The sequence below is a fragment of the Pleurodeles waltl genome, chromosome 10 (assembly GCF_031143425.1).
Source record: "Pleurodeles waltl isolate 20211129_DDA chromosome 10, aPleWal1.hap1.20221129, whole genome shotgun sequence".
Classification (NCBI taxonomy): domain Eukaryota; kingdom Metazoa; phylum Chordata; class Amphibia; order Caudata; family Salamandridae; genus Pleurodeles; species Pleurodeles waltl.
Window position 1 is genome coordinate 505429744 of NC_090449.1, and position 22275 is coordinate 505452018.

Here is a 22275-nt window from a genome sequence, read left to right on the forward strand (position 1 = left end):
TTCCCAATTTACCACCAAGCCTGATATCTCCCCGTATTCAGTCAAGAGTGAGATTACTAAGGGTATCGTCTCACTTCCTTTCCGCACGTACATTACTGCGTCATCTGCATATAATGATATAACGTGGTGTAGCCCACTCCTGATTATTCCCCCTCTATCTTCCATGGCCCGTATCGAGTCGCTAGTAGTTCCATCGCTATAGCGAACAACAAGGGAGATAGGGGGCATCCTTGCCTGGTGCCTCTGGTGATCGGGAAGCTATCGGATATAACCCCTCCTGTTTTCACCCTAGCTTGTGGGTTGGCGTACAGTGTCTGTACCCACTGTATATAGTTAGGGCCGATTCCCATATTCCGCATAGTGGCAAATAAAAAGTCCCACCCTAGTGTATCGAATGCTTTCTCAATATCTAACGAAAGTACCATTTCATCATATGCATCTGAGGGGGGGCGTGGGGGGTGAGGGTGTCGGATGGCGCCCATTACACTCAGCAATCTATGGATATTTAAAAAGGTATTACGTTTTGGTATAAATCCATTTTGGTCATCGTGTATCAAAGTGTGTATGATGGGAGCTAACCTGTTAGCCTATATTTTGCCTAGGATTTTACAATCGAGATTTAGGAGTGAGAGTGGTCTATAGGATTTAACGTCTGTGGGATCGCGACCTTGCTTAGGAAGAACCACTATCATGGCCTCTCTGTGTGGGGGCAATATCTTACGGATCCATGCCTCCTCGAACACTTTCAGCAGGTGAGGCTTTAAGTGTTTCGAATACGTAGAGTAGTATTTTATTGGGCGGTCGTCTATGCCTGGCGCTTTGTTCCTGGGCATCTGTGCTAAAGCTAAGTCCAGTTCCTCCACTCTCAGAGGGGCCTCCAGCATCTCCCTATCTGCCTGCAACAGTTGTGCCAAGGGTGATCCTGCAAGAAAGGATTCAAGTTGTTCGGCTGTGCATACTGTGCGTTTGGTATAAAGGTTTGTGTAATATTCCCTAAACGCCCCATTGAGCTCTTCTTGCGTGGTGGTCATTTTACCTTCATCTAACTTTATAGTCCCAAAGGGAGACTGCTGACGGTTCTCGCGAAGGAGCCAAGCCAGCAGCCTTCCCGACCTATCTCCCTCCGTTTGTAGGCGCATTCGATGATATTTGTGGTCGTGTCGGCGGAGACGAGAATCTGCTTCATTATATTTTGTGCGCGGCTCTTTTAGCACTGTGTAAGGTGTCTCATTTTGTGCCACTGCTGTTTCCATTGTTCTCCGATCCTTTTCCAATTTACTAATCTCCGCGTGAAGGGCGCGTCTCACTCCCCAAGTGGACGAGATACAATGTCCTCTGACTACCGCCTTGTGTACCTCCCACTCTACTGCTCTTATGTCTGTGGAATCTTTATGAATTTCCCAGTACTGTCTCAGTGTTGTGTTCAGTCCCTCTGCGAACGCCTGGTCCTGGAGAGCTTCCACTTGTAATCGCCAAGTAGGGATTACCGAGCATCTCCTGCCCCAGTTTAGTGTCAATCTAAGCGGCAAATGATCCAACAGTGTCTTGGCCAGGTATTCTGTCCCGTTGATCAGTGCGCATATGTCCAGGGTCCCCCATATTATATCTATGCTAGTGTGCACTTTATGAGGTATTGAGTAAAATGAGTATTCCCTCTGTTTGGGATGTTTCCTGCGCCATTGGTCATAGAGTCTCATATCACCCGCCCATGTCAGCAAGGGGCACCTGGCATTTCTATTTATTGATGCTTTCAGGGGGTGTTTGATCTGTCTAACACTGCGTTCGGTGTGCTGTTGAAATTGCACCCCCTCCCCCCCAGAGATGGCCGGGGCTGCAGGGTTTACCAATAATGGGGTAAGCATGCCCAGGAATTCTGCTATCGCACTGTTTGGGGCATAGATCCCAATTATCGATTCTGGGCAAATCACTTAAACCTGTGATTAAAAAACAAAAACTGCTGACTATGTATAATGTAATCTTGTGCTCATGTAAAGCATTCTGGTGTCTGTGGGCCAGGTTTGTGAAATAAACCTTACCTTTGTCTGAAAAATACAGTGGTTGGGCACCTGCATGATAAAAAAGCCTATATATGCACTGTCCATATTTCCCTATGGTGATAGCATCTGTGGTCCTTTTTTATAATTTCTTTAAAAAAAAGCCACTCATTAAATGCATGTTGTCTTCTCCTTCCTACAGGGTCCTGTGATGTCTTGGCTGCAGTCCAGAAGACAGAAACTTCATTTGCACAGAAAACCAAATCATTTAAAAGATCATTACAAAAATAATAGAAAAGGCTTAAGAAGCCATAACAAGTTAGCTGACACTGCTACATGGGGAAACCCAGAGCTTCATAATTTGAATAATATGAAAGCTAGTTCTAAAGTGCTATCAAGGCCTCATCTCACTGGTAGCTGCATTAAGGTGGATCCTAAACTTAGGTCTTGAAGTAGCCATCGACTTGGATCTATCTTATTGCGTTGCATGGTCCTACCCAGAATCACTCCAAAGCCTACTCAAAAGTGCTGACAACACCTCCTTTATTCACTTGGACCTTATATTCTCAGCCAGTCACATCTAGCCGTGAGGTGTCTGAGTCCAGGAATGGCAAGGTTTCTACCAAGGTACTGAAAACACAAGGTTCAAAATTAGACAATCCAAGTTTTGGAGCCTGTTCCTCCTTGAGGCACTACCCTAATGAAACAATGCAGATCAAGACTTGTAGTTTCTGATTTATGGCACAAGTGGTGCCAGCAAAGTTAAGAGTGGAATGGCGAATTCCACCTTTGAACCATTAATCGTCTCTTAAGACCAGTGAAAGACCTGTTTCATTGTTTTGATCAATTTTCTGCATGTGCTTGCATATCAGGGGTAAGACATAAGGAGACTGACATAAGGAGACTAATATAAGGAGACTATTCTATCTCCTAAAAGCATAAAAATACCAAGACGCTTTCATTCATACAACAGCGTCAAGCAGTACCAATAGCCAGATGGCCATGGTCAGTGTACTGAAATTCTTCATCCGGTCTCCAGTGGACTGGACATGTGGCAAATTTCCCCTCATGCAAGAGTAACAACATGACTCCCCAAGATACTTCGGGCAGCGTTTCAAATATTTCTGTATCCTTATTTAGAATCCTTCTAGAGGTCCCCTCTGCAATGGCATCTCTTATAGGTTTCAATTAGTGTAGTGAAAATGAACTACATAAATCATCATCAATCATGTAGGAAGAGCTCAGCAACAACTCAATGTACACATATTTTGTTTTTAGCCCAAAATCAAAGCGACAAACTCCCTTTTACAACTCTTCATGTAATATGCTAATGAATTTGCTGACAGACAGGGGCCTAAAGACATACACAACCACTGAGAGATGTTGAAGATTCTCCGTTGGGGAACATGCATCTGTAGATTTACTATGGATGGTGCATCTTCTTCAATCCCAGTACTTATAGTCACTGATTAAGACAGCTCCCTCGCTTTCCTTCTGTTACGCGCAGGAGCTTGTCAGGACAGAGGAGTACTTAGAAGGAATCTGATTCTCAAATGTATACCACACAAACGCACCATCTTGATATAAAAACCATACTATTTCAAGAATGAGTTATTTTCATTAATTGCAATTTAAACGTTAACACTGTGCTATTCAGAAGACACTAACTAATACATAACATATATAATACTATGATAGTGACTTCATTGCACATACGTGGTCAGGGAAAACAAATGGGGCTTTTCCATAATTCATAGTTACCCAGGCCTGGTGCTGCTGTTCCTGCTGCTGAAGCTCATTCTCATCAACGCATGGTCGGTCAAGGTTAAACCAAAGGGACTCAGTAACTTGTGGAAAAAGTGAAGGGAACAGCGTAGACATCCTCTTTGTAGACAAAAAAAGAAAAGAAAAAAAATAATAATAAGAGGAAAACTAGTAAAAGCAACAAAAAAAGAAATACTTGAAAAAATCATTTGTATATTTTTGCTACAGTAAGAACTGACATTTCTAGGTTTCAATGGACTACGCATCCTGAAAGCAACAGCATGGCAGGGGCACCAATGACACTAGTACCAGGAAGAGACCTACAGCCTGGCTACTAACCAAACCTCAACGCTCTACTGTAAAGCTCACTTGACAGCCTTTCCAAACTTCTTCTCCTTTATTTTCTGAAGAGAGGTCATGAGTGCTCCAGAATGTTGCCCCAAAAAGAACAGAATTCGAGCCCTTAAGTGGTCATTTTATTTTCTAATTCGTTTTATTAAAGGGTGACCAGCATATATTGCACATTACAGGTGTTCTTGGCACAGACAAATATCAACAGGACACAATCTTAGCAACTATTACCATTCCCTTGAGACCCCTGCCCAACTCCCAGTCAGAAGTTTTCTTCTGTGGCACTCTGTCCATTCTAGGCAGGCGTGATGCATGATTGCGGGAGGGGTAGGGCACACAGTCCTCCCCTGTATTCATTACATTTCCCCTACACCTTCCCCTTTTCAATGGACATCCCCGACTTGTGTAGTTAGCCTTCTCTGTGGCCGTACACCAGTCCATGTCTCTCTTCCAATCTTGCAAATCTGGTGTTTCGCCACGCCCCATAGTCTGGGAATATTTCTCTTAGTGACCACCATGAGTAGCATTACCAGCAGTCTCTCTGACCTTCACAGATCTGTGGGACCCCCATATGTTCAGCAAGCATCTCTTCATTGATAAAGACAGCTCCTCTGCTAGGAGACAACCAGGGAACGCCAGCTCCAAGGACCAGTACTGTCTAATTTCTTGACATTTCCAAAGTATATGTATGAAGGACCCCTCTGTCCCGCTTCCCCTGGGACAGGCCGCCTGGGGTCCTGCTCATTCTGAATCTAAGTCTACATGATAAGTATGTTTGATGGAGTATTTTCAGATGAATCAGATGAACTCTGGAATGAATTCCCATCTCCCTTGGGGACACCAGTCCCTCCTCCCACTCCCCCTTTTCCAGCTCTCCCAGTTCCCGCTCCCACTGTTGCCTGAGGTGCTGAAGCATATCTTGTGAGTTGTTGAGTATGGTTTTGTAGGTGAGGGAGATAGCTTTTTTGCATAATAGTTCTACTAGCAACCTACGCTCTAAGAGAGAGGCTTTGGGGATTTCCGTCCCCTTAGGGATGGCTGAGTATATGTCAGGCCGTACCTATAGGTAATGAAAGTATTCTTCCTGCAGTTCACTGAAGGGCCAAATGGCATTGCGTGCCCAGAGGTCACTCGTTTTTGATATGCCAATAAGATCCCACTTAGCGAACGGGGTTGGGGGAGTGGGGGTGACACCCAAAGTGGACAGCACTGCAGAATCCCAGAGGGGCGGCTTGGGTTAATCTTCCTCCCCATCCCACTGCTTTGTGTGCGGCATGCCAATAGCTAATGGTCACTGACATGGGCCCAAGATTACTCGATAGTCAGGGGGAGGCGTACAGGGCCCTCAGGTAACGCCCAAGATGTATGAGCCGTCTATCCATCCGGAAGGTGGTCTTGTCGTGCAGTGCATGCATCCAGTGGTTGATCGATGTCAACTGCGCAGCCCAATGGTATTTCTGGATGCTGGGGAGAGAGATACCCCCATCGTACCACCGCCTAGTCAGCCTAAGCAAGGATATTCTGGCCTGGCTCCCGTACATAAAAAGGGCCCATAGTTCACAATCTACTGCTCTGTAGTAGTGTGGGGGAACCGTGTAAGGGGTATTATTGAGGACAATGTAGAAGCTTGGCAATGCCATCATTTTGAGGAGAGCAGGTGTTCCCAGCAGTGATGTTGGTAATGTTCTCCAGTGTTGTATATCCAGTTTGTCGCCCGAGCAGGGGGAGGGGCGGGGGCAAGTTGTGGGAGTAGGGAGGTTGGCGGGGACTCTAGTTACATAAATTCCCAAGTATTTAAAACTGTCGTGTTTTGTTTCCATGGGGCACCCCCGGGGTAGGCGCAGGCGTCCCTCCTCAGGATATAAAGGACCTAGCCCAGCTGATTGCGTACCCGGAGTATTTCCCGAACAGGGTTCTGATGTGTAGTATGCGATCCAGGGAGGCGGCGGGCTTCATGATGTACAGTAGAATACCGGCAGCGTATAACGATATTCCACCCTCCCACTGGTCAGCCAAGGTGCTCCCTGTAACTAGGGGGTCCATCCGCACCCACACCCCCAGCAGCTTAAGGACCAGTGCTAACAGCAAGGGTGAGAGCAGACACCCCTGCAGGGTGCCGCGGCATAAGGTGAACGCATTTTACCGCACTCCGTTCACCACTACTTGAGCCAGTGGGGAGAAATAGAGGAGCTGTACCCATGCCCTGAAGCGGGGGCCTAAGCCCATTCACTCCAGTATGTTGAATAGGTATGGCCATTCGAATGAGTCGAAGGCCATCTGGATGTCCAGAGAAAGAATCACAGCGTCCTCCCAAAGGTAGTCGGCCTGGGCAAGCACATCATGTACTCTCCTAAGATTTAACTTTGTATTCCATCATGTCATGAAGCCCGACTGATTGGGTTGGATCAGTGTGGATATGATCAGGACAAAGCAGGAGACCAGTATTTTGGCTAAGATCTTGACCTCAGCGTTAAGCTGAGAGATTGGACAGTACAAGTCGTAATCCTCCACCGGCTTCCCTTCCTTCCAGATGACAACTATTGAGGCCAGTCATTGGTCTGGGGGAAGTTCCCCTTTCGCCAAGCTCTCCTCATACTTTTGTTTGAGGTGGGGTGCAAGTGAAGTGGCTGTTACTTAATATAGCGCAATAGGGATCCTGCTGGGGCCCGTAGCCTTCCCGACCTCAAGTCACAGATGTCACCTATCTCCTCTGGCATAAGCTCACCATCTAAGAGCTCTCCGTCGTCTGGTGCACAGGTAGTAGGAGGAATATCCACTAGTAGGTTACGCGAGTCATCCTCTGTGGCAGACGTTCCCTGGGAATAGACCTCATCACAGTAACTCCCAAAGGCACTTGCAATTCCCTCGCTGTCATTAGCAAGGAGGCCGTATTTAGTACAAATAGTGCCCATCACGCGTCGTGCCATATATCGGCTGTCAAGCTAGACCAGCAGCTTTCTGGCCTTGTCTCTCACGTCGTATAGTCTCTGCTGGGTCACCTTGTATTGAGCTCTGGCTTCTTCATATGCTACGTCATGATACTCACCCTGATAAGCACTAGATTGTGGGCCGCGTCAGACTTTCATTGGTCAGGGGTAGTAAGTTCTAGTGCCAGGATCACCCTCTCCAGGACTTCTATCTGCGCCTATTTTTCTCTTTTTGTCCAGCCATCTCAGAAAGACCCACACGGTTAATCACTGCTTTATATGTTTCCCACACTGTTTGTTCAGTATTTTCTTCAAAGTAGTATTTAGTTGCTGTCAACAGGGCCGTCTTAACTTTTCGGCACCTTAAGGTATCATAGATGTATTACGATCTGTCTTCGGCTCTTAGACTGGCAAGGGCCATAGAGCATCCATAGGGGGGCGTGGTCTGATATGCCACACACTAGCTGGTAAATTTCATGCACTCGCGGCATGTTATGGGCTGGCATTAGTGGAAAGTCTATGCAGGAGAGATTGCTATGGACTGTAGAGTAGAATAAAAATTGTTGCTCATTTGGATGGTAAACACGCCACATGTCTATCAGGCCCTGTGTGGCTAGGAAGTCAACTGAGGGTTGCTTAGTGGGAGTTGTCTGTCTGGGGGATTGCCGGTTGGTGGCATCATTGAGGATAGCATTGAGGCCCCCTCCCAAAATGAGTATCCCTGGGGGGATCCCCAGTAAGAGTATTCTGCACTGTGGATGTGCCCTCGTGAACCCATGGTGGAATGTATACTGACAGCATGTTGATTACTGTACCCTACCAGGTCCCGGACAGTATACACCACATTTGAGACTACAAACCTTTGTTTCCGAAAAAGTCACCTTTGCACAGCCTTTCAATCACTTGTCAAAAAGGGTTCTCCTGATGGTATAGTTCACCCTCGGGTGGACAAACAAGAAACTAAGCTCAGTGCATGTGCTATACTAACAGAACACACTGAGCTTAATTTTGCTTATTAACTATACCATGCATAGGGCAGGAAACATCAGATTTGATCTTTGATGCCAGTAGCAGGATTGCAACTACTGTACCAACAATCAAATGAGCAAGTCATTTCCTCTCTTGTGATGGCCATCAATACCCAATCACTCCTCTTCAGCCTGCACTTCATTTTATCTAATGCTTTTAATGCGTTCCTGCAGCTGTGACATAAAAAGCCTGATTACAAAGTACTCAATTAATTGATCAACCTAAAACTAATCAACTGACAAATGATCAGTTAAAACGTAGAGCACCAGTAGAAAAGACTAAGCATTTGGGCTCTTCTGCATGATTGCTATGCAAGGCTACACCGAAGCAGTACAAAGGAAAAAATGAACTCTACATCACATCCCAAATCAGGGTGGCTTGCATCCAAAAGGAGAAATGTTTAATTTGTTGTATTCATATTTTTTAATATTGAAGTCCTCTTCCGTCCAGCAAAAGTCTGGTCACTACTGGACTACTGATTTCCAGTCACAGCTAAACCAGCAGTCCCCTTCCGGCGATAGCTCTCCTTCTGGGTGACCAAACTGCACTCCAACGACTCACTGGGTTCCAGCAAACTTTGGTGCATCTTTTGGGAGTCTGGACTTGGGCTTCTAGGCTACACTGCAGCAAGTGGCAGTGATCTGGGCAAACAACTCACCCAAGCAGTCTTCCTCAGCTTTTGTGGCCTTGTGCTGTGAGCAGGAAGTCAGCCAACTGACTTTCGGGTTCTCTGCTTCTAGCCAGGCTTGAGGGATGACTTCAACAGCAGGACACTACAGGCACAGTCCTCTCTCTGCTAGCCCAAGGATCAGCAGATGTTGCCCAGTGTCAGTGCAGCCTCTCTTTGCTGCGTCTTCGGTCAGTAGGACAGTCTTTCTTCAGTCCTTTTCTCCAAACCAGTAGAGACTGGCGTTCCAAAGGCCAGGGGTGCCCCTTTTATGCCACAAAGAGCACTTAGGTGAGGTCGCAGTCAAAGCCAATGGATTGGTCGCTTTGCTCTGGCCTGATGACAATGTCCTGTGAAATGTGGCATCTAGCTATCCCGGAGTGCTCTATTATGCCCACTCCCAAAATATCTGAACACTTTTCCTGGGGTATGGAGCTTGGTAACCCACCCTAGAGGTGTGGCTACCCGACAGCTACACGCCTACAGAAAAAACAGCTTGCCAGTGTATTCCCATCACTGTCCCCAAAGCTAACCTGTCTACACAGGCAAAAGAGTGGCCTCTCTTGTGGGATGTTCACCATTTGCCCTAAAAAGGCAACTTTCCTTTTGAAACTTGCCTTTAAAGCTGACATCCCATGCACCTTTTGCGCTGACAACCCATGTGGCTTCCTGTGAGGAGGTACCACAACCTACAGCAGCAGGCCTCTATCGTTACTGGTCCTGGGAGTAGGTCACATGTATCTGCAGATGGGCAGAGGGATGTCTCGTGGCCAGCATGTGCAAACTGCCATGAGGGCAAGAGTGGTGACTTTCAAAAAGTTTAATGTAGCAAAAAGCTACATTAAATTTGACTCTGGCTTAATGTAATGGAGTTGTTTGATACACTAAGTACCAATTTTAGTAGTCCCATTCAGACGTCAGCGGAGCTGCCAGTGTGTAACCTTATACTCACCAATTGGGCTACTAGGCTCTCACTGTAAACATGACAACTGCAAGTTTTTACTGTCAGAACATGTGTTTTATATGTACTACTTTTCAATAAGCTGCACACTGCCTTAGGCTTGACAGGCCTGCTGCAGGGCTGGCATATACTTTGCCATTTCTCTAAATGGCAAAGTCGAGTTAGCAGTTTTAAACTGCTCTACTAGGCTGCAGAGGTGGGCTGGGAGACATGTTTTCATTTGTCATACTCTGAGTGGCATAGAAAGGGATGCAGGTCCTGAGGGACACTAACTTACAGGTCCTGAATACTTTTAGTACCATATACTAAGGACCACTAAGTAAGTTAAGTTGTGCCAATGACGTATAATTAAGTTAAACGTATACTTTTAAAAGTCAGAGCACTGGCACCGAGGTCTGGTTAGCAGGCCTCAGTACACTATTAAGAGTTGAAAAACAAGCAGCATATGTTCAAAACTTTGGGGGTGGCCATGCAAAAAGAAGCATTTAACACTACGGATAAGCAATCTTTGGGTCTCAAAGACTGCATGTTCGATCAGAACCAACAATGGCCATTTATTTGAAAGTCCTGCTTCATTCCTCAAAGATTCCATCCACACCTTTACCCCAGATAACATAACTCCTTAATCTCTTTAATGATTTTACATGCAGCCTTTAGGATGTATGAGAATGCTTACTGGTAGAAATGCAGGTAGCAAGAAGTGTGGTAGTATAATCACAGGCGTCGCCGTCTTTGGGAGCAAGGAAATAATGCTCTTCATCAAGGGCAACAAGATTTTATGTTTACTTTGTCCTTGGGACAAGTAGACCCAACCCTCTGCAGCACAAACCCTTTGGCTGCCTGTTTACAGAGAGTGGAACTCTCTGCAGTTGAGGTAATGTGTTTCCAAGAGATAATGCTGTTCGAACTTGTATTTATGGTTCATTATTTGAAAACCTTCATTATTAGGGTGAGTGCTGTAAATAAATGTTTTAATGTCACACTTCACTACTGATGTTGGTTCCAGTACAAAAAAAAAAAAAACGTGTATACACATGTTTGAAAAGTTTAGGCTATGAGGCTAAGTATAATGCTCCCAGAATGCTCTCTGATTATATGCAAATGAAGTGTCATTTAGTAAAATGTTTTGATGCATGCTAGTATTTCACAAAAATATTTCTAATGGAAAATCAGTGTAACCATTTTCAACACGATTATGGGAAGCATGAAAATAAACAAACACTGACAAAGCCAACTGATCTGACATATTTTTATAAGTCTTTTAGTTTCATCAATGCGTGTCTTGTTTTGACATGGCTTTTGTAACACTTTATTGTTGTGAGAGCTACCAGGTCCTCAACATTGTAACAAACACTGGCAAAAAAAAAAAAAAACGTTTTTGAACTCTAAAAGCACATGTTGCCACCAGTGGCATAACAAAGGCCCCGCAGCCGCCCTCCAGGGGGCCCCTTCAGCACAGCACCTGCCCTGAGTGAGTCTGGAGAGGGGGCCCCTCCATGTTCTTTGCAAAGGGGCACCCTCCAGTTTCATTACGTCACTGATTGCCACTGTAGTTCCTGACACTGAACAAAACTACTTTGTGTGCCAATATGCTCCTTGTGGAAGAGAAGAATGCGATCACTCACAGTAAAGCCAGCCGAAAGAGAGAGAAATAGAAGTTTAATAAAAACTAAATGTCTTTGTTAGCACCAGACCTAATTACGGACCAAGACCCACATGTAGGTAGCTTTTTGCATGTCGCAAACAGCGACTTTCGCTGTTTGCGACGTGCAAAAAGCACATTGCGATGCACAAACCCAGTTTTGCGATTCGGTAACCAGACTCGCAATTAGGAAGGGGTGTTCCCTTCCTAATTGCGACTCGCAGTGCAATGTAGGATTGTTTTGCGAATGCGGGCGCAAACCAATCTCAGTTTGCACCCATTTCAAATGGGTGCTAACACTTTCACAAAAGGGAAGGGGTCCCTCTGGGACACCTTTCCCATTGTGAATGTCACTGTAAACATTTTTGCAGAGCAGGCAGTGGTCCTGCGGACCACTGCCTGCTCTGAAAAAATGAAACGAAAACGTTTCATTTTTCGTTTTTGTAATGCATCTCATTTTCCTTTAAGGAAAACGGGCTGCATTACAAAAAAAAAAAAAGCAGTCACAGACATGGTGGTCTGCTGTCTCCAGCAGGCCACCATCCCTGTGAGGCCGCCATTCGCAAGGGGGTCGCAAATTGCGACCCACCTCATGATTATTCATGAGGTGAGCATTTGCGAAGCCCTTGCGAATCCCAGATGGTGTCAGGGACACCATCCTACATTCGGATTTGCGACTCGCAATTTGCGGGTCACAAATCTGAACCTACCTACATGTGGCCCCAAATTCTTAAAGAAAGTCACAAAAGTGCACCCATGGTATATGTCGTACCCCTATAAAATATTTGTGAACTGTATTTTAGCATGGGTAAATACCCATGTGTAGATTTGCTCATGTGAAAATCTATTGAGCATTTGCAAGTTCATTTTCCCTCCAGCCACTTTCTTCCCAACCCTGGAAGAAGTTCTAATTCTGCCATTGTCAGGAGTAAATGTCCAACCTTTCTTATTATGGGAAAATATTAGAGAGAAGCTGGTGAAAATCTTTAAAACATGCAGATTAGTAGGTTTGGAGACTCAAAGGCATTCCAGCCCTGGAACTATTGCTTACTGCTTCCTCCAGCCCCAGTATGCAGATCTGCAGAAAGGTGGAAAAATAAGGAAATTGCTACAGTAGGGATTGAAACTGCTAGTATTCAAGCCCTACTATGGTAGTAGCCCTGGCATAATCAGAGAGGCTATTATCAGAGCTCTTACATAATGAGATTGCTGCTATAATTTGGCGCCACACTACATGGCACCAAAGGGACAAGTAGATCTTTTTACAGGACAAGTAGATTTGAGAAGCAACCTGTCCCGTGGACAAGTAGATATTTTAATAAATTCCACACCCCTGACATCATTTATGTCCTAAGGTGTACATTTTGCCTTTCTATCGATGTAAAAAGAACAACACTCTGCGACAAACACAAACAGAGCATATCAATACAAACATGCTGCCGCCTCTTCTGAAGAGCAAAAATAGAAGAAAATCGGAGTGCTGGTTCAGCTTCTAGAATGACAGCACCTTTTCAAAGAGGTCTTTCCTCATACATACATGTAATAGAGCCATCAAATAACCAAATAACATGCGAGACACCATGTGCCATGGCTGAGTTTTAGCAAACAGTACACAGTATAAGTGACGTGCAGTTTGCAATCAAAATATGGGCCCAAAAATTATATCATACAAATAGCTGGTGCCTAAAAATCCAGGACTGTATGAACGAGTCACATGATACAGAGGCTCTCGAAACTGATGTAACATGAGCCATTTCTAGGCTCATGAGGCACCTGACCCTTTGTTCAAAAACATTACTTTTTACCCGATAAGTGATAACATGGGCCACAGAAATTGTGCAAATCTGCAGTCAAAGCATTTTCCGCATAACATGGATTTTCCACACTTGCAACCTAATCCACGTTCGGCACCATAATTGTCAGATTCAAACCCCAAAATTCAACCGATTCTAGGTCAAATGAGCTACACATTTCTTTAAAAAAACAAAACATACTTGGAGTAGTGCAGTGGCAGACCCTTTATAAAGGTTAACAGAGGACCCTTCATTGTCTGACTGTTGTGTTAAACTGGCAATTATGAGCTGTCTTTTTTGACCAGGCAGCACTAAACAGAGCTTACAAGCTTCCCAGGTCCATGCCAGAGTAGCACATCCAGTACAGGATTTTTCTTTGCATTCTTTGACGTGGTATCCAGATTTAAAATGGAATAAACATTGAAAGTACAAGAATGTAAAGGGAACCTGGACTAGATTGATTATTTATGCATAGACATGGGAAACGTGAAGGTTCTGGGTAAAATGAGGAGCAAAATAACTCTGCCACAGACTTGTCACATTATTCCACACACTGGCACTCCTTGTGGTGCAGAACCTGCAGCACATGTTGCAAGTGTTGAATTGAGTGCACTTAGATGCAGCAAAAGAAGTAGACCACTCCTTAAACTGAACCTGGGCCCAGAAATATGGACGCCAGTACACTGTTTTTCGTTCCTTGTTTCTTCAGATATGCTAATTCTGCCTTCTTCGGGGGTGCTTCAATCGAATGACGACAGGAAAAGTGGGAGGTGTTATGTTTAAGTCCCTAACCCATGTGGATTCATTGTTCTGGGCAACAAAGTCTTTCTAGCATGTCAGCTTCTGTGGTTTTAGGTGAGTGTTAAAATGTCCTCATCAGAAGTCTGATGCCAACACCTGCAAAGGAAAGGCCATGTCTGCCCCTTTCACCCACAGGACCAATGAACCCTGAACTGATTCCATGGAAAAACAAGCATTTGCAATGCAACGGGTCTCGCGTTTGCTCATGTTAGAGCTGATAGCGTTGTAAACTCCTAACGCAACTTTTCACTGATCGGCAAAAGTGCATTTATGTACGTAACCCGAAAAAGTGCAATTAACTATGTAAAGCGCTCGACTTCTGCCAAGCGAAATCGTGCCAGTAAATTAGAGAAAAAGTAGTCCACGAGCCGGACAGAAAACAGCGAGCCTCGCATGTTTTCTGTACTTGGTCGAAGTGCTCGAGGAGGGCTAGCCACCGGAAAAGGCATGACGTATGCATGCCTTCGACTAATGAAAGCAAGCAGATTTTATTAGTCAAGCCCACGAACCAATGAAAAACACTGATGTGACGTCGACAAGGCTCCGAGCCCTTTTCGAAACCCTAAAGCATCGTGCTGCAATACTCATGCAACGCAGGCTCGACCCTAAAAAGAGAATCCCTAAATTATATTTTACTTTAAACAAGTCTGTAGAGTGGCTCAGTGACAAGTGATACCATTGGGTTTTTCAGTTTAAGCAAATTGATTTCTGTTTTTTTGTACTTTTGCTTTTAAACACGGTCTTTAGGAGCTCAAAAATCCCAAAATACAAAGTAATCGTAGGTAAAAAGCCAGTTCTTGATGAAAGTGAGTTATTTTCACATGCAAAGCCAAAAGTAAACACTGCTCACATAGGTTGAAGGTTCACTCTTCAAGCATTAAAACAAGCATCTGCAATGCCAATCATTTTGGTTTCTGTATGGTGAAAAAGTTAATTACAAGCTGCACTGAAGCACAACAAGGGTACAGCATGGACAGCAGCAGTACAACTTTCCCCAACAAAAACAATTGCACGAGAGGTGGGAAGCTGCAAGAGCAAAGAAGGTTCTTACTTACTCACACGTGCACACAACAGATTTAACACAGGTACCAACAGTTAAAGCTGTAGTTCCTTGCAGCAAAGGTACAACTCGGACCTCGACGGTGCAAACTTCGCTCAGACACATAACCTGAACAGATGCGGAAACATTCAGAGACAAGGCACATGCAGAGCCGCTTAAGGACAGCTCGGGTAGCAACAGGTCAAACTCCCTTCCATCACATGACAGGTACATCTTGGGCGGCAGCAGTGTTAGCTTTCCATCCTCACAAAACACCTAAAAAATGGCAAAGGCAAAAACAAACTTTCCTTCCTCACAGAGGCCAACTGCAGGGAAAGATAATTCCCTCCACACCAGACAGAGCACAGCAGCAGTAGTGCAAGCTAACAACGCTCACAACAAATGTATAGTTGAGTCATGAGTCGCATGAAAGTTATGCACCTTACCCCCAACACTGAGAAATCAAGTGGACTAGAACCAGTTCAAGAAATACCTTAAAACACTTCTGGCCAAAGAGTTAAAACTCTTCTGGTCAAAGAGGCTTGCAACTTAGCCACTATCTGAACTATGTCTCTTTTTCACATTAACCTCACCCCTTGGCTTCCTGGCCTAATCGGAAAGAAATGTGCCCTTATATTTCTCTATGCCATTTGATTTGCATCTTTTTTCATCCCACAGGCTCCTCTCGCCTGTTTTCATGTAACAGTTATCTTCACCATCTTTAGTGTTTTGAAGCAGCCATTTAGGCAATATGTGTAAGGAAATGCCTCCTTGGCATGGTTGCCCCCTGACTTTTTGCCTTTGCTGATGCTATGTTTACAATTGAAAGTGTGCTGAGGCCTGCTAACCAGGCCCCAGCACCAGTGTTCTTTCCCTAACCTGTACTTTTGTATCCACAATTGGCAGACCCTGGCATCCAGATAAGTCCCTTGTAACTGGTACTTCTAGTACCAAGGGCCCTGATGCCAAGGAAGGTCTCTAAGGGCTGCAGCATGTCTTATGCCACCCTGGAGACCCCTCACTCAGCACAGACACCCTGCTTGCCAGCTTGTGTGTGCTAGTGAGGACAAAACGAGTAAGTCGACATGGCACTCCCCTCAGGGTGCCATGCCAGCCTCTCACTGCCTATGCAGTATAGGTAAGACACCCCTCTAGCAGGCCTTACAGCCCTAAGGCAGGGTGCACTATACCATAGGTGAGGGTACCAGTGCATGAGCATGGTACCCCTACAGTGTCTAAACAAAACCTTAGACATTGTAAGTGCAGGGTAGCCATAAGAGTATATGGTCTGGGAGTCTGTCAAACACGAACTCCACAGCACCATAATGGCTACACTGAAAACTGGGAAGTTTGGTATCAAACTTCTCAGCACAATAAATGCACACTGATGCCAGTGTACATTTTATTGTAAAATACACCACAGAGGGCACCTTAGAGGTGCCCCCTGAAACTTAACCGACTATCTGTGTAGGCTGACTAGTTTTAGCAGCCTGCCACAAACCGAGACATGTTGCTGGCCCCATGGGGAGAGTGCCTTTGTCACTCTGAGGCCAGTAACAAAGCCTGCACTGGGTGGAGATGCTAACACCTCTCCCAGGCAGGAATTGTCACACCTGGCGGTGAGCCTCAAAGGCTCACCTCCTTTGTGCCAACCCAGCAGGACACTCCAGCTAGTGGAGTTGCCCGCCCCCTCCGGCCAGGCCCCACTTTTGGCGGCAAGGCCGGAGAAAATAATGAGAATAACAAGGAGGAGTCACTGGCCAGTCAGGACAGCCCCTAAGGTGTCCTGAGCTGAGGTGACTCTAACTTTTAGAAATCCTCCATCTTGCAGATGGAGGATTCCCCCAATAGGATTAGGGATGTGACCCCCTCCCCTTGGGAGGAGGCACAAAGAGGGTGTACCCACCCTCAGGGCTAGTAGCCATTGGCTACTAACCCCCCAGACCTAAACACGCCCTTAAATTTAGTATTTAAGGGCTACCCTGAACCCTAGAAAATTAGATTCCTGCAACTACAAGAAGAAGGACTGCCTAGCTGAAAAACCCCTGCAGAGGAAGACCAGAAGACGACAACTGCCTTGGCTCCAGAAACTCACCGGCCTGTCTCCTGCCTTCCAAAGATCCTGCTCCAGCGACGCCTTCCAAAGGGACCAGCGACCTCGACATCCTCTGAGGACTGCCCCTGCTTCGAAAAGACAAGAAACTCCCGAGGACAGCGGACCTGCTCCAAGAAAAGCTGCAACTTTGTTTCCAGCAGCTTTAAAGAACCCTGCAAGCTCCCCGCAAGAAGCGTGAGACTTGCAACACTGCACCCGGCGACCCCGACTCGGCTGGTGGCGATCCAACACCTCAGGAGGGACCCCAGGACTACTCTGATACGGTGAGTACCAAAACCTGTCCCCCCTGAGCCCCCACAGCGCCGCCTGCAGAGGGAATCCCGAGGCTTCCCCTGACCGCGACTCTTTGAACCTAAAGTCCCGACGCCTGGGAGAGACCCTGCACCCGCAGCCCCCAGGACCTGAAGGACCGGACTTTCACTGGAGAAGTGACCCCCAGGAGTCCCTCTCCCTTGCCCAAGTGGAGGTTTCCCCGAGGAATCCCCCCCTTGCCTGCCTGCAGCGCTGAAGAGATCCCGAGATCTCTCATAGACTAACATTGCGAACCCGACGCTTGTTTCTACACTGCACCCGGCCGCCCCCGCGCCGCTGAGGGTGAAATTTCTGTGTGGACTTGTGTCCCCCCCCGGTGCCCTACAAAACCCCCCTGGTCTGCCCTCCGAAGACGCGGGTACTTACCTGCAAGCAGACCGGAACCGGGGCACCCCCTTCTCTCCATTCTAGCCTATGTGTTTTGGGCACCACTTTGAACTCTGCACCTGACCGGCCCTGAGCTGCTGGTGTGGTGACTTTGGGGTTGCTCTGAACCCCCAACGGTGGGCTACCTTGGACCAAGAACTAAGCCCTGTAAGTGTCTTACTTACCTGGTTAACCTAACAAATACTTACCTCCCCTAGGAACTGTGAAAATTGCACTAAGTGTCCACTTTTAAAACAGCTATTTGTGAATAACTTGAAAAGTATACATGCAATTTTGATGATTTGAAGTTCCTAAAGTACTTACCTGCAATACCTTTCGAATGAGATATTACATGTAGAATTTGAACCTGTGGTTCTTAAAATAAACTAAGAAAAGATATTTTTCTATATAAAAACCTATTGGCTGGATTTGTCTCTGAGTGTGTGTACCTCATTTATTGTCTATGTGTATGTACAACAAATGCTTAACACTACTCCTTGGATAAGCCTACTGCTCGACCACACTACCACAAAATAGAGCATTAGTATTATCTATTTTTACCACTATTTTACCTCTAAGGGGAACCCTTGGACTCTGTGCATGCTATTCCTTACTTTGAAATAGCACATACAGAGCCAACTTCCTACAATATGTAAGCACTTTGGAAAACTTCTTAAATAAATAAATGTGTGGTCAGCATAAATCTTTGAAGCAGGTGCTTGGCACTGCGGTGAGTACGTAGATGGATGTGGAAGTAAATATGAGTGCTACCAACATTTTCACTTGGTGTAATTCTCCATCAGCATACTTGCTGTCACACATCCTGCTTTCTCTTGTGATGCAGTCAGTACATTTCTGCCATATTTTGAAAGTTCTGCGAAGTTCCATCTGACTCCTGATGTCATTGTAGTAACTTCTGTTGCTGCATTTTCCTGTGAATTTGGGATTGATAATTACTTTAAATACTTCTGCTCCCTTGCACAAAGTGGTGCCCAAAATGTATTTCTGCACAGTTCTCTTGCCAGTATCTCGTATGAAAACTTAACACAAGGGCCTACCTTGTCTTCTCAAGTCAAGCGATTTAATAGCAGAAGATTGGTATGGGTCAGAAAATGTCTTGAAATACATTTTCTTTTAACAAGTCTTGTATCCCAAAGGCAAGAAGTATACAAAAGCGTACACCAGCGAAATCTTGGTAAATTATACACAATTTCCGAAGGTGGAGGGGAAAATAGAACAACATCGCCCAGATATTCAATATACCTTACTACTCAGTCTCGAGTACTTGCTTCACCTAAACCAACATTCCCTATTCGTGGCGAGGAAAGGAGTGGAAGGGAGACCCCGAATTACAGTATGTCAGTATAAAAACAAAATGTGAAAAACAAAACAAAACGGAATACCTACGCTGCACTTTTGCTCTCCCTTCCCTATTTCCTCTGGTTTTCTATATTGACCCATCCCTCTATAGATAGTCCTCTCTTTTTCTCTTTATTCTACACCCCTATCCTTTCGCTGCCCTTTTCCTCTCACTCTGCCTCCTTTTGTCACGTTTATATCTTCAGGTTTCAGTACTATCGCTTCTCGTCTTCCTTTTGTTTCACTTTCATTCCTCTTTCTACCCTCACCTGCCTCTCAAACTCCTCTCCAAACCTACGCTTACACACGGTGTCACACTCATGTTCCCTAGTCTCTCTTACTTCCCCCTACGTATATGCTCTACTCCACCGCCTGGGGGCAGTACGACGAATTTTGCTACGCAGGTGAAGGCACATTTTTTTCTGCGCTACACACTCTAGTAAGGATACCACATGTCCTGTTTGTACTAGTAATATGACATACCCTACTTATGGCAGGCTTGGCATCGGCCTCATTTTGCCTTCCCCAGAAAGTTTGCCTCTCCTGTGTCTCAACACCCTCATCTCTTTCTCATGCTCCTCTGTTATGTTGCGAGGGTTTTCCCCCCTAGTGTTTTAGGTTTTGTCCCCTGCTCCAGACAGGGCCATGGTACGCTCCGGAAGTAAAGGGTGTGAATAAATGGCCCTCTGGTTTTGCGCCAAGGGGTTAATGCACCACACTGGGTCCTGTGTGTGCTTGATATCGCTGCGGTTATTGCTGTCGCCCTGGACATTACACACAAACTCTTTATCATTCCTCCTTCCCCTTTTCTTAAATGCGCTCACTGAAAAGTCCCATTTCCTACCTCACAAACCCTCGTCTCCGAGTACATCTCATGCTTTTCATTAGCATGCCTCGCCTTTCCTCTGGCACCCTTCTCTCGTTCCTCTAGTTTATCTCACACGCCCCATCTCTCTTCCCACCTTCATCTCCGGATCCCCTCCCGACTTCCCTTCTTCTGACATCCTTTCAGAGATATTCCTCTATCCCATTCTTGACAACCTCAAATACACCCTCTCACAAAAACACTCTCAACACTCACTCATTCATGCACACACACAGCCCGTCTTACATCTTGCTTTATCTCACAAACTCCTGTAACTTGACCTTCTGTCACTCTCCTTCTCAATCCACCCCCTTGCCTTACGCAACTTTACACTTTGGGCTGGATTTCAAGTGTCCCAGAAAATTCTGCCCCCCGTGCAAACCACTTTTGCAGAGCAGGTGGAATTAGGAATTGTTATTAACATACAGGTATTATTACCATGTGCAATACAGCACACAACCCTGTTACATTTTTGCAGTTCAAACCTGCTACAATTTTATGAGTGAAACGGGTTTGGTAATTACCAGGACGTGGGGACTTTGGTGCACTAAGAGAAATCTGCATGCTATTCGCCAATAATGGCAAACAGTACTCAGAATAGGTGATATGTATTGCGCCAGATAAGCTCCAAACCTAAGTGTGTCAGAGTCTACATTGGTCAATAAATACCAACAATCTCTAGTTAATCAGGCCATCTGCCTTCTCTCTTTCACGTTCCTCTCTTTCTCACCTTCTGTTTCTCATACACATGTATTACTCTCACACACAAGACACATGTGCCAAGGTGGCTGCATTTTTATGTCCCCTATCATCAGTGCAACTGTTGAATAATCATTTTTCAAAAATATACGGCTGAAAACAAAGTAGCATTCCACAGATAGGCAGTAAAAACTAAGAGGCCCTGCTGACAAGGTCTCTTAGGAAACTCCTCAGCAGAGTTAAAGCCCTAACTCAAGACAGTTATGATTTCAAGATGAATTATGGCTGTTTAGTAGTGGAACAGCATCGATATAAAGATATGGGCCATTTTAAAAACTAGCCAACTCTGACCAAATTTTTAATGATTTTACCGATATAAAAATCAGGCACTGGAATTATGCAGCTGGGGGAAAAAGAATTATGCAGCAGCATGGACCAAATTGTGCAGCAGCATCAACTAAATTATGCGACAAGAAGAGGCAAATGTGGCATAATAAGACATTTTTTGATAATATTACTTTCTAATGTTGTCATATTTATATAGGTTAACACTATCTTGTCAAATGCTTCACCTCATTAGTACCAGAGCAGCACCATAAAGGGAATCAGTCAACTTTCTGAAATGGTCTTCCACTGCGTGGCAACATATCATTGCGTCTTAGTAACTTTTGATCCGTCTGAGTACAAAAAACTTTTTTTTTTTTTTAATCTGCAGACTATTCAGTAAATGGAGGATTATGTGGCAAGGGCAGCAAATCCACAATTTTTGAGCCTCAGCATCTTCCCTGTGTCCTAATACAGCCCTAATACACAGAGTGAAACACTGACTCTCTGTGTTTCAGGCAGCTTGGCCTCTTTTAAAGTGGTGTTTTTTTTTAATTTGTTTTTGCTGTGACGGTGTGAATTGCCTTGATAGTTTGTGGCACACAACCCCCCCATTTTTTCCTTCTAAGTAAAAAGGCTACATACATCTTGCAGAGTGCGTTTTTAGGATACTGTTTTAATCTGTTTCTGTGATTTAAATTGTGTTTAGAAACTGTCTGCCCCCCAGTGTGTTTTGCCTTTAAAAAAGCCCGATTTCAGAGTGCGCGTCCAGCAGTATTCCAGTGTTTGTTTTTTTAAACAATCTCTCCCTTACCTGGAAAGTAGACTCTGCTAGCTTGGAAGTGTGAATTCAGTCTGTCTGTATCCAAGGAGCTTCTGAATAGAGCAGCAGCTGCCTCCTCCCAGCCCACAGGTACTGGTCTTCAGTTAACTTGCTCCTTATATAAGTTCCTATCGGTTGTTGCATATGTTGTTGTGATAGGTTGTTGGGAGCTGGTCTTTCCATTGGTTGCTGGCCCCAGGGCTGGGGTTATGATTTGTGGATAGTGCTGAGAATCTGATTGGATGTTGGTTCTAGGGCTGAGATTCTGATTGGCTGTTGGTTCTAGGGCTGAGATTGGTGGATAGGGCTGAGATTCTAATTGGCTGTTGGTTCTAGGGCTGTGATTGGTGGATAGGGCTGGGATTCTGATTGGCTGTTGGTTCTAGGGCTGTGATTGGTGGATAGGGCTGTGATTGGTGGATAGGGCTGGGATTCTGATTGGC

General features: G+C 45.3%; 1 protein-coding gene across 2 annotated transcripts in view; it reads right to left on the minus strand.

Moving 5' to 3' along the window:
- The window catches only part of ANAPC15 (anaphase promoting complex subunit 15), a 51995-nt gene that overhangs the window by 22801 nt on the left and 6919 nt on the right, over positions 1-22275 (minus strand). For both annotated transcript variants that reach the window (XM_069210907.1, XM_069210906.1), the window contains exon 2: positions 3756-3878. In XM_069210907.1, coding sequence (XP_069067008.1) covers positions 3756-3875 — 120 coding nt within the window. In that variant the 5' untranslated portion in view covers positions 3876-3878. The remainder of the gene's footprint in view (positions 1-3755; positions 3879-22275) is intronic.